Source organism: Stomoxys calcitrans, chromosome 4 (genome assembly GCF_963082655.1).
Source record: "Stomoxys calcitrans chromosome 4, idStoCalc2.1, whole genome shotgun sequence".
NCBI classification, from domain to species: Eukaryota; Metazoa; Arthropoda; class Insecta; order Diptera; family Muscidae; genus Stomoxys; species Stomoxys calcitrans.
Window position 1 is genome coordinate 51,940,338 of NC_081555.1, and position 14,027 is coordinate 51,954,364.

At 34.1% G+C, this 14,027-nt stretch overlaps 1 protein-coding gene across 3 annotated transcripts in view; it reads right to left on the reverse strand.

Annotated features, from left to right (window-relative positions):
- LOC106081420 (uncharacterized) overlaps positions 1 to 14,027 on the reverse strand; it is a 334,294-nt gene that overhangs the window by 182,682 nt on the left and 137,585 nt on the right. For all 3 annotated transcript variants that reach the window (XM_059367670.1, XM_013243355.2, XM_013243354.2), the window contains one exon: positions 4,573 to 4,919. In XM_059367670.1, coding sequence (XP_059223653.1) covers positions 4,573 to 4,848 — 276 coding nt within the window. In that variant the 5' untranslated portion in view covers positions 4,849 to 4,919. The remainder of the gene's footprint in view (positions 1 to 4,572; positions 4,920 to 14,027) is intronic.

Sequence of the window (14,027 nt, forward strand, 5' to 3'; positions counted from 1 at the left end):
AAAATTTGTCAACGCCGACTATATGAAAAATCCGCAATTACTTTTTGGGCAACCCAATATAAACTCTGTTTGAGTAAGACGATATGTTGCAAACGGAATGACTAAATAAGTATACCCCCATCCTATGGTGGATGGAATAAAAAGAAATATGTTGTAGATTGATCGATAAAATATAATCGATATGAATGCAAACAATACTGTAGAGTGAAGCGTGAGTTTTCCCAATTCGCTATTTAATATGTATCTAAATATTCATTCCATAATTTAATAATTTTTGTTGATGTATAAATGTTATACAGGTAAGAAATCTGATTAATTTTTTTATTGATTTTGGTTTGATTATTTACTAACAAAAGCCGTCTTACTTATCCTACTAGCGTACCTTTAACAAACAGCTCCACTCCGGAAGCATCACAGAAGAGCTGGAAAATGTAGTCAACTTCGCATGAATTAAACATAATTGTTTCATGGGAATATGATTTCCCCCAAATACACAACAACACGTGAACATTCATTTGAGGATGATGGTGTCTTGTTAGTAAACATAACTACGAGTATATGCCTTAAACTTACCTAAATCTGCGCTAAGCTAGAATACTAACTTCTCAGGATTGCCGAAGTAAACATGGTGGTTGTTACGCTCATTCTCATTTCTTCACTTGGTTTCTTATAAATGGATTAACATTTTTGGTTTTTTACTTCCTTTCACTGAATTCAAGTTGACTTCTTCTTTGTTTTAATTGTATACCGTTTTTGTGTCTTCCCAAGTTAATACCCCTAGGCATTTTGTCTTCGGTTTTTTGAAAAGTTTAGATTTGAGGAACGAAACCCACTGCCAGGCGAATAGTTTGTCATTTCCTACAAGTGCGGGTGTTTAGAGGCCGCTCAATGTTATGGCCTGAGGTAGTTTGAAGTCTTTTAAAATTATTTAATTTTCTTGTCATATAGCTTGTATTTTGAAATGGGTTTTCCTTGTTGTGCTTTTATACAAGAACACGAGGGCAGGGAGGGTATAGTTTTGGAAATTGAAAGTTCACAAAATAACGTTTTCAAAAATGTTTGCACATTATTTGGTTCTACAAGTCTAACAATTTTAATGGTTAATTTTATTAATAAATAAATAAAATCACCCACGTTGCCAGCTTATATATATATATATGCCGCAACGAACACATTAAAAGGTTATTCTTTTGAAAAAAAGTTTTTTTTTCCAGCATTTATTTTTTGACAAAAGCGGGCGTATACATTTTCAAGTCGAGAAGCGCGCGTTTTCGCTATACGATTAAAAAAAATCAACCCGCCCTAATGAGCATAGTAAGGGCAAGTCCACTGAAACAGCACTTCATGGCCTATAGAGACGGCTATATCGCTATAAAGGAACCGACATCAATAATAAGGGAGCTGGTGATATCTCTAAGTGATGAATTATGGCAGGCTTGGGATCTGTAGATCTTTAAAGATGGATCAGCAGAGGGACACCTCAAAGAGGTACTTTTGTCTCCCCTGCTTTATGATATAGTCATCAGCAATACATTATTATCTATGGATGAAAAAGTTGTCAAAGTGGTGGCGCATGCTGATGAAGCGCTATTGCGTATAAGGAAAGTTTGGAGTTGGAGAGGACATTTAACTTCAACTTCAGTATTTTGAAAAGGGCGAGAAGGCAACTCTTATCCCATAAAACTGCATGCGGGCCTTTTGCAAAAGTTGGGGGCTTATCATGAACTGGTGTATACTGCAGTTGTCAGACCTGGAATTCCACATGCTGTTCTGGTGGACGGCGTTTGTAAAATCCACTGCCCGATGTCTTATTTGTATATCCTAGCCGCTGATCTTAATGCTATTTATAATGCCTCTGGACATTTTGGCTAGACAAACTTCTGCGATCACTGCTGTGAGGCAAATGAAGTATATTCTTTGTCATGGGGCGTCTACTAATACCTACCACCATTCCGGATAGAACCGATTGGAACTACAGTAGCCCTTTTCTATAGAAGAAGGCTTCTCTAGAGACTGATCAAAATTAAAATAAGAAGATGCAATGGTTTTTATACCCAACACCATATAGAGCTGTCAAACTATCGATAATTACAACATTCGATATTTTTAATAATAAATATCGATAGAGTCGATACTATCGTTAAACGTTAATTTCCCAAACCTATATTTCAAACGCAAATGAGAAGTAAAAATCGGGAGATCGATTTTTATATATATGTCTAGACCGAATAAAATTTAATTTAATAAAGTCAGTTGGAAGTCATGAGAGAAGTCATTGTACAATCGAATGAAAATTGCGCCCTCTATAGGAGCAATGTATCTAATAGAATACGGTCAGTGTCGGATCGCATATTTATACCCTACACCACTGCTGTGGTACAGGGTACTATAGCTTTGTTCATTTGTTTGTAACACCCAGAAGGAAGAAAGCTAGACCCATTGACAAGTATACTGATAGTCTTAGAATCACTTCTGATTCGATTTAGCTATGTTTTGTTCAATTTTGCAAAAATTTGAACTTTGTCAATAGTATAGATAGGAAAAATATTAATCAAAAATCAGACAAAAAATAAAATATCGATAGTGCCATCGGTATTTTGCCAGCTACACCCTAGGATGAGGATACATTTATTTTATCATTCCGTTTGCGGCACATTTAAAAATATTTATCTTTGACCTTACAAAAAATATGTCTTCTTGGAACACAAAGAAAAGTTTTCGTCATAAACGTAAGGGTCGGGTTTCATAACCTTTTGTTGATATATATCATGTAAAGTTTTGTTATATTTATGAAATCACACATTTTACGAACAAAAATTTAGGAATATGCTTGTTCATAAAAAAAGTTCGTATATTTATGAAAATTTGTTTCATATATATAAAGAAAATTTTAATAATATCATTACATAATTATACGTTTGATTCTCATAAAAATTATGATGTTTCATTTATCCCATATATTTGAGTTTATGAAGCATATTTCATTAATGTTACAAAAAATTTCATTGGAATGAAATTAAACATTTTTTCATATATGTCATGACGAAATCATTAATATCATGAACATTTTTCATTCTGTGCAGTTGTAAAAATCAGCGATGTTTGTCTGGGCGCTGTTTATCATTTGCAGAGATGGCAAGTGTGGCGATTTTTTATGTTTTCGAATGTTAAAAAGTTACACAGGTCGAAAACGACATATAATTGTATAAAAGGTAGTTAATGTCATAAATCTCAGAAAAAGCTTTCCATATCATATCATTGTTTGAGATTTGTTGTAATTGTTACAGCGCCTATATAAACATTTAAGAACTCTATATAAAATTTTGTGCGATTAGCTTTATTATTCGAAAGTCACGAGGTCAGGATCAGGAGTATATTTATTTGAACAACAAAAAAATATACTCCTGATCCCACTCCATATTAAAATTCAAAATCAACCTTTTCTCGTTTACAACATTTAAACAAAATTTAATTTATTTCTAAATAACATTTCTCTAAGCCTATTTTGGCTTTGCTTAGCATCATTGCCAACTACCAAGGCTCACTCTACTCGCAGAACTTTTCCTCATATCAATATAAGCGATTGAAGTGAAAAATATGGCTTTCCCTTATCCGAACTGCTCATCATATACTTGTTGTACATATAATAAGCCCCAACCAATTCATATAGAAAGCTGTGCAATTTTGAAGATTTTCTCAAGAATAAAACATACATATTCTCGGCAAATCTTGGAACCAATTTGAAAAGATAGCATTATCCTACAATTAGTTACAACTTTCGTGCAAGTTTGTAACAGCCACGTTGTGCTACCTACATAGTTTCGTGCAATGTTCCACCACTGAGAAATGTTCGTCATGAATGAATGAATGGCATGCAACAAGAAAAGCGCATGGCTCACACAGATTGAATGACCCCCTATGACGCCAGCTGCTTCCAGCCAAAGAAGAAACCGGAATAAGAACATGTCATGGGAACTGAATAAAATATGAATAAATAAATAATAACAATCAAAATAGTGATTTTATTGTTTATTAGCTAATGAGAGAAAGTAATTTTTTTTTTAATGAGCCTATTTTTCGCGAGAGTCAAAATGAAGAGAACATGTTTACGAACATTAAACTGGACATCAGGGCTATAACAACCAGGTCGGTAAGGTCACGAACAGTCTTAGAGGGCAAAAAGGAGATTTAAGCCTACTTTGGAGATGGCATAAAATTATGAACTGAAATATTAACGTGAATCTTATTAATAACATAGCCTAATTTAGTGGTATAAATTTAGTTTCCATTTTTATGATATTCTCTTAAATTTTAAATATGTGATGCTGATGTGTAATACTACTACTTGTGAATCCTTAAAGCTCAAGTGAGTGGGAAATAACCAAGTGGCTTCTAAGTAATTATCTGAACTTTCTCGAAAGAGAAGAAACATAATTATGCAGATATGTCATGTTCAACATGTTTTCATTATGTTTATGCTAAATATGATCCATAAAATAAATTGAGAAAAGATGTTCTGTACTCCACAGTAGAGGAGGCCTAAATGCCTAAAGATAAAAATTTCAATCTCACCTGAACAGCACAATTGAGAAAACAATTGTTTTGACCTGGTCCATTTAGTAGGCCTTTTGATGATGGTTCAATGGTGGGTGATGTCAAAATATTCGGTGTTCTCAGCATTTCAATAAGTTTGGAGCGTTCATTTGTATTCTGCACAGTTCCCGTGTGATAATATCTGACTGGCGATTGTTGTATATAACCATTGTGGTTTGAGACAACATGTGATCCATGCTGAGGATTATCCATGTTTTGTCGATATATATTGGTGGGCGACATTGGTGAAGCCATTTTGGTCTTACTAAATCAAAATGTGTTCAAAATGGTTGGAAGTGCAACAGTTTACTTTATGACAGACATATCTGAAAGAGATAAATCAATATTAAAGAATTATAGTTTTTGTGAAAATCGTGCAGTGGTTTTAACCCCAAAATTTCATTAAAGACTTTTATTATTGTCTTAAAGAATACTTAAATGATCATATAATACTTTAGTGGAGAAGGACAATTAGAAAGTAGTTGTCAGAAACTAGTGGAGAAGAGCGAGGCACATTGAAGTTTGCGACCGTTTTGTTACCTATCACATTCATGCGCTTAGTTGTTTAAATCCGTTCATTGTCAAATTTCCGTTTTGACTTTTAAACAATTTGTAACAAAACATGGCAATAACTTTACTTAAAAGTTCACAAGTGGCTTCAATGCTTACTATTCCAATAAAAACTTAATTCGGATGAGTTTTCACATATCGTTATATTGATTGTTGAAATATTAAAAATATCTGCAACAAATTCAAAGCTGATTTCAATGTGAGATTTTATTTATAAAAAAAATTACCAAGAGAGCGCTTTAGCCTGACCTCGTTGTACAAACTCATTTACGCACTGCCTTATGTTTTAACCCAAAACACTTGAAACTATTATTCTTTGTTGCTTTGTTTAATGACTTTGTAATTGCACAGCAAATACAAATAAATTAAAAGTAACCACTTCCGAAAAGCAACATTAATTTTGGTCATATAATTGGTAACGTTAAGACATAAGAATCCTAAACGAGCTGAGTATCTCAAATTGGGTCTCAAAGTGTAAAAAATTAATAGAGCATAAACTATTTTTTTAACACACAAGGGTATCAAGGGTTAATGAGATTTTAAAGAGTTTACTAACGCAAAAAGATCCAATAGTTTCAAGACAATCTTTCATGACTTCAGTATCATTTGCGAAGGAGACACGACAAAATAGGTGCATCTTATTCACACTATGTATTGAGCTTACAATTAATATACCACAAACAATATGTACACAGAACAAAATAACAAGTAAAAGCGTGCTAAATTCGGCCGGGCCGAATCTTATATACCATCCACAATGGATCGCATTTGTAGAGATCTTTGCGCGGTATCTCTTTTTAGGCTATTGGAGCTATTTAATGTTATAGTCCGATTGGGACCATAAATGAATTGAATGTTGAAGATCATAGTAGAAGCCATTGGGAAGCATAATCGGGAGATGGGGTTATATGGGAGCTATATCAGGCTATAGATCGATTCAAACCATATTGAGAATTGCGGCCTCTGTAGCTCAAGTCAAGATCCAAGATCGGTTTATACAGCAGCTATATCAAAACATAGACCGATGTGGCCCATTTACAATCCCAACTGACCTACACTGATAAGAAGTATTTGTGGAAAATTTCAATCTCCTAACTTTACTCCTTCGAAAGTTAGCGTTCTTTCGACAGACGAACTGACGGACGGACATTGCTAAATCGACTTAAAATGCCATGACGATCATGAATATATATTCTTTGTGGCATCTCAGACGAATATTTCGAGGTGTTACAAACGAAATAACGTAGTTAGTATAGCCCCATCCTATGGTGCAGAGTAGAAAAATTGGTTTCAATCATTATATTAATTGATCCAATTAATTTTTAATTGAAACTACTTCAATCACGAGAATGATAATATCAATCACAGTTTTCAAAAAATGTGACTAAAAAAATGTTTAATTAAAAAAATTGCTTATTCAATTAAAATAACGATTGCAATTTTCAATTAATTTTATAGTTGATTCAACCAAAAAAAGGTTTGAAATTTTTCGAAATATCCACTTAATTTTTTAATTGATCCAATAAGAAATTGACTGGCATTTGCAAAGTATTCATTTAATTTTGTAATTGAATCAATTAAAAATTTTATTGTAAATATGCAAATGTTATATTAAAACTTTGTATTGGACAAACTTCCGATTTCGATGCCACATTGTTCAAACTCCCGGAACACGAATTTAAGGTTTATGTTTGGGTACATCATCACACTTTAAAATGCAATGGAAATATTGTTTCCAGAATTATACAAGAAAGAGTTTAAGTCTAGGTGCCGACATAAACTAACAATTATTAATATATTTTTGTTATTTATTAACTTTGTGAATTACATGCATTGGAGAGGTAAACCCAACAGCAAAACATTTATCTAAAAAGTAATTATCAAAACTTCGAGCGGCTAGACTTTTTTAAAATGGAAAGTGATAACAGCGCTACTGAGTATTAAAAAGTTTCTGATTCTATTACAAAATGATTGAAAGAACTTACTGCAAAGACCACTAAAGATTTTTCCTTTTTTCACACAATTCATTCGCCAACTCGATGAAAACAACGGTATTCCCTTTATAAAATCAAAATTAAAAAAAAATAACAAGTTTGCTAAGTTTGGCCGGGAATCTTATATACCCTCAAGGTTCGTCGAGTTCTTTGCGCAGTATCCCTTTTAAGACAAACAAAAAATTATGAATAAGGACGGAGGAGGAGCTATATATAGGAGTTATAGTCCGATTCGGGGCTAAGAAGCAAAATCGGGAGATCGGCTTATATGGGAGCTGTAGCAAGCTATAGATCGATTCAGACCATATTGCACACGTACGTTGAAGGCCATTGGAGAAGCCGTTGTACAAAATTTGTGCCAAATCGGATGAGAATTGCGCTCTCTAGAGGCTCAAGAAGCCAAGATCACAGATCAGTTTACATGGCAACTATATCAGGTTATGAATCGATTTGCGCCATACTTATCACAGCTTTTGGAAGTCATATCAAAACACCTCATACAAAATTTTAGCCAAATCGGATAAGTATTGCTCCTTCTAATAGCTCAAAAAGTCAAGACCCAAGATCGGTTTATATATATATATATAACAGGTTATGAACCGATTTGGACCATACTTCGCACAAATGTTGGAAGTGATACCAAAACATCACGAGCAAATTACAGTCAAATCGGATAAGAATTGCGCCTGCTAAAAGCTCAAGAAGTCAAGACCCAAGATCGGTTTCTATGGCAGCTATATCAGGTTATAAACTCTTTTGAACCATACTTAGCGCAGTTGTTGGAAGTGATATCAGAACATCACTTGCAACATTTCAGCCAAATGAGATGAGAATTGCGCCCTCTAGAGACTCAAGAAGTCAAGACCAAAGATCGGTTAATATGGCAGCTATATCAAAACTTCGACCGATTTGGCCCATTTACAATCCCAACCGACCTACACTAAAAGGAAGTATTTGTGCAAAATTTCGAGCGGCAAGTTTCACTCCTTCAAAAGTTAGCGTGCTTTCGACAGACAGACGGACATGGCTAGTTCGACTTAAAATGTCATGGCGATCAAGAATATATATACTTCATGGGGTCTTAGGCGCATATTTCGAGGTGTTACAAACAGAATGACGATATTAGTATACCGCCATCCTATAGTGGAGGGTATAATAAAACGGGACCAAACTATCATCCCGTAGCATTATTTGTGAAAACAGTAGTAAATAAACAGATTGACATGCGCAAGGGCTGCGAATATACAAATTCATTGCACAAAAGGAGGCACCGCGTATTTATCGGGGTTTTCCCATATTTTTTCGAATAGTCGGGATAGTCAAAGAAAGTCGGTATAATCCCGACCATCCCATACCATCTGGTGAGCCTAGCCTACACACTGTCTACATAATGTCCAATATCTGGCAGCCTTCTCAATAAACTTCTCCTAGAAAAACGTAACAGTCGCATGTTTCACATCATACTTTTAGTTTTGAGGACTGTGGAATGGCCACAATGGAAAATCCGACAAGTTTTATCGTTTTAGATTTTTGCAACAATTAAAAATGTTTATATATATACTTTATATGGTCAATGAGAAATATTTCTATGTGTACCTCTGGTGGTGGGTAAATTACGTTGGCGAATGCTTTTGGTTGTTTATTACAATGTTAAAAACTGAGCAGATAATTGTTTAATTCATTAAAAATTTCGACTTCGTAATGCATTGTTTATTGATAAAAGTCTATTTAATATGAATCAGGTGGAAAAATACGTTGCGAAACTACTTCGCCTAACATCTTACTAAAATGAATTAAGATCTTATTCCACAAAGAGATGTGGAATAAAATCTTAATTAACATTTGCCAATGACGCCATACAACATTTAGATGTTCTGATTTATTGTTGGAGAACTGCATTTTTAAGAAGAAAAATGACTTTTTCCAATTTTTGACAGTGTATTGGTTTGTACACAAGCCGCTTCTTTAAATCTATTGTGCATATACAACAATTTTTTAAGAGCAAGAGCAAGATTTTTTGCTGTAACAAAATTAGCAGTTTTTGCATTAAACAGCAAACATTTTTTATTATATTCAGATGGTAAAGCAGTGTACACTGCTAGAAAAATTACGGTACTTTGCCAATACCGCCCGGTATTATTTTGTTCGCGTCATTGGCAATGATTTTTAATACCATTTGGTATCAATTCAATACCAGAAAAAGTAGGCTTATAAGAATTGACGGCGTCATATTTGTATTCTTGTCAACGCGCCAAAAGTGTTGTTGAGCTTTGTACTTAAAATACTGACGCCATAATAAAATATAACAAATAAAAAAATTGTTTTAATACAATTTGAGTGCGTAAAACCCTGTTCAAATACTCGAAAGCGGTGAAAATGGAAGTAGTACAATTTCTATGGACATTCTACATCAAAAACATGCTAGTGTCCTTTGAAGGCTACCACGGTGGTACACGCAAACCGGGAAGACCAATAGCCCGATGGAAAGATCAAGTGGTGGGAGACACCTCGAAACTTGGTGTCAGAGATTTTAGAGTGAGCGCAGAAGATCGAGGCGCTTGGAACGCTATTCTTCGTTCGGCTAGTGGAACAAATATTCTGTCATAGCCAATTAAAGTAAAGTAAGTCCTGTGTGGAAAACGATATTGTGTTGGTGTATTCATATGAAAACCACTTCTGGGAATCAATGGATACGAAATCAATTGCTGAATACAAAGAATTGAGGTTGGTCGAGGTGTAACATTACATTTTATAATTATTAACATACATAATCGAAATAAAATTAGATAACAATTATATTCAATGGTGTTTTTGGTTCATTAGGGGTTGGAATAATCATGACTCTTACGAAAACTGGTGAATTTCATTGAAATTGGTACAGACTTACACATATCTCCTTTATATTTATATCGCCTGAACCTTTGCAAGAGCATTTATCCACTGGTCTTGAAAAAATATTTAATTTCTACGATTTGGCCTACATTTCCAATGTGATGTAGGGTACGAAAATGTCGGCTTTGCCCGACTTTAGCCCGTCCTTACTTGTAAACTTTTATATCGAACTAAATAAATAATAAATATTGAAGTGTTAGTAAAAACAGCGAAAAAGTTTGCTATAATAGCAGAAAATATGCTGAAAATGGGACAGCAGTAGTTTTTTTGCTATAACAGCAAAAATTTTCTGTTATTTTATGATGATAAAAAGTTGAAATGTCCCTAAAAATTTCATAAATATTTTACAATTTTTGTGTATCAAATTTTGTCTTTGAATGGTGTAATATTGTCGAATTTTCATCATCATCTATTAGGTTTTCAAGGATTCTAAACAACAGAAGACAAAACAACTAATAAAATTATATGCAATATATGCATATTATGCATTCAATCAAAAAATATACGCCTAATATTCAAAAATGTTTATATTTAGGTATTGCAAATTAATCAATTGTTGTTTAGAAATAAAAAAATTTGCCAAATTTGAAGACGATCGGATGAAAATTGCGACCTGTACTTTGTACACAAATTAACAGGGACAGACAGACGAATATAGCTAAATCGAAGCAGAAAGTGATTCTAAGTCCATCCGTACACTTATCATTGGGTCTATACTCTTCCTTCTGTATGTTACAAACAAATGCACAAGTTATGATATCCTGTACCTCAGTAGTGGTGTAGGGTATAAAAACGTGTGGTTACTGCAGCAAACATAGGATGGTGGTATACTAATTTCGTCCTTATGTTTGTAACTCATCGAAATATTCGTCATGTAAGTCTGTCTGTCGAAAGCACAATAACTTTCGAAGGAGTAAAGGCAGACACTTGTATTTAATTTTGAACAAATACTTCTTACTAGTGTAGGTCGGTTGGGATTGTAAATGGGCCATATCGGTCCATGTCTTGATATAGCTGTCATTTAAACCGATCTTGGAGCTTGACTTATTGGGCCATTAGAGGGCGCAATTCTTATTCGATTTAGCTGAAATTTTGCATGAAGCGTTTTATTACGACTTCCAATCGGTCCATAACCTGATATAGCTGTCATATAAACCGATCTGGTGACTTGACTTCTTGAGGGACTAGAGGGCGCCATTCTTATCCAATTTGGCTGAAATTTTGCACGTGGTGTTTTGTTATGACTTCCAATAGCTGCTACATAAACCGATCTGGGGTTTTGACTTCTTGAGCCACTAGAGTTCGCAATTCTTATCCAATTTGGCTGAAATGTTGCATGAGATGTTTTGTTATGACTTCCAATAACTGTGCCAAACATAGTTTATATCGGTCCATTGCCTGATAGCTGCCATATAAACCGATCGGGGATCTTGACTTTTTGAGCCTACAGAGGGCGTAATTATTATCCGATTTGGCTGAATTTTTGTACAACGGCTTCTCCCATGACCTTCAACGTACTTGTCAAATATGGTCCCAATCGGTCTTTAGCCTGATACAGCTCACATATGAACCGATCTCTCTATTTTACTTCTTGAGCCCCCAACGGGCGTAATTCTCATTCGAATTAGCTGAAATTTTACACAATTACTTCCAGTATGGTCTTCAATATTAAATTCAATTATGGTGCGAATCGGACCATAACTTGATATAGCTCCAGTTTTATAGCAATTCTTTTCTTTTGTCCTTTGTTTGCCTAAAAAGAGATATTGGGAAAAGAACTCGACAAAAATATTCGTATTTAAATTTTGTTTTCAGGTGCAGTTCGTATTCCAATTGTAAAAGAAGATCCCACAGTATTTAACCTACTTTCCAACAAACGACTTGAGCAGCAAACCTTAATGTTAATATTAATCATTCTTGTTCGTAATTTTATCACATTAAGAGTAATTGCAAAATTATTTTGTTTCACACAAACTGTCGAGTCATATTAATTGACATTCGTTGTTTCCTTCACAGTGCAGTCATAGTCAACATCAATCAAAAAGTTTACATATGTCGCCACATTTATATTTACAACATATAAGCATAAATTTGTATTTTATATAGCTTACCAGCAAAAAATCGAGTTACTAAATACCCTGGCTATTGGCCTACCTAAAATTTTATAATTACTAATTGATTGACTTCGCTTGTAATTAACATATTTCAACAATGCAATGTCCTAGGTGGAAAGTTAAGTACTTTCCGCCTACTTTTACCCTGTGGCTCGTTTCTAAGCATGGCGCCTTGGCGGTGGTTGCAGTTTAATTTTAGTGTCGCGGGCTACGTGTATTCAATAGCTTTATTTATGTCAGTACTCATCCTTAATTTATATCATTTCAAGCTCGGTCATATTGAATGTTGAGGCAATTATGATCTTAACTTTGTGGCAAAGAAGGAGAAATGCTAGAACTTAAATATACCGATCGACTTAGAATCACTATTTGATTCTAAATAATCATGGTCATATGCCTATTTGAATGTCCGACCATATATATCTTCAGGTTGGTCTATAATTTAACCATGAATCGTCTTACAAACGAACAACGCTTGCAAATTAATAAAATTTATTATCAAAATGCGTGCTCTGTTAAGAAAGTTCATTGCAGGCTTCTTCCATTGAGCGACAAAGCTTGGTTTTGGTGGACGATTTAAAGACACTTAAGTAAAAAAAGACGCACAGAGCGACCACCAACATATATTAATGAATGGTACAATAAAAATAACAAAACACACCACTAACTCGCAATTTTGTGGTTATGAATATTCCAACCCTTATGGGGGCATACTGATCTAGTCATTCCGTTTGTAACGCCTCGAAATATATTCTTGATCGTCTCAACATTCCGAGTCGATCTAGCCATGTCCGTCCGTCTGTCGAAATCACGATAGCAGTCGATATTTACTATTGATGTAGTTCGTTGGGGATTGCAAATGGGCTATATCGGTTCAGATTTAGATATAGCTCCCATATAAGCCGATCTCTCGATTTGACTTCTTGACCAATAGAGTTCCCAATTTTTTTCCTTTTTTTGTTTTTGCTGAAATTTTGCATGTAGTGTTTTGTTATGGCTTCCAACAACTGTGTCAAATACGGTCCAAATCTGTCTATAACCTGGTGTAGCTCCCATATAAACTGATCTCCCGATTTGACTTCTGACGGTCTTGGCTAGATCGACGTAAAATATCATGACGACCAAGAATATATATGAAATACATATATATGGGGTCTTAGACCAATATTTACAAACATCCTATGGTGGATGGTATACAAAATGATGGCTATTTCTCATATATCTACGAATGAATCACACATGGGACAAGACCATTTATTGATGTAATAAACAAATGGCATATTAGGCAGATGTGTGGAAGCAAAAAACCAAAATATTTTGGTGAAATTTTGAGTCGGTTTCAATCACAAAATTAATCGATCCAATTAATTTTTTAATTGAAACTGCTTTTATCACGAAAAAGATAATATCAATCACAGTTTTTGAAAAAGATGATTGAAAAAATTTTCAATTAAAAACATTGTATATTGAATTAAAATAATGATTCACAATTTTTGAAATTTCTAATTAACTTTTTAATCGAATCAATTAAAAATTCAAATGAAAATATGCAAATATTGAATTAAAATTTTTTCGAAAACCTCGATTTCGATGCAACAAGGTTCACATGTATAACACTCCTAGAACACGAACTAGAGGTTTATATTTGGGTCAATGAACCCTCCTTAGAAACGAAACACCCCCGGGAGTTTTTCAAAAGAAAAAGTAGAAAAGTAGCGAGGCAGTAACTTTATGAACAACAAGCATTGGAGAAATAAACCCCACAAAAAAAAAATAATCTAGAATTTGTTTTAATTAGATCGATGCTAAAGAAGCTGATATGACATTAATATGCATAATTTGATCAACAATAATTTTGAAATGA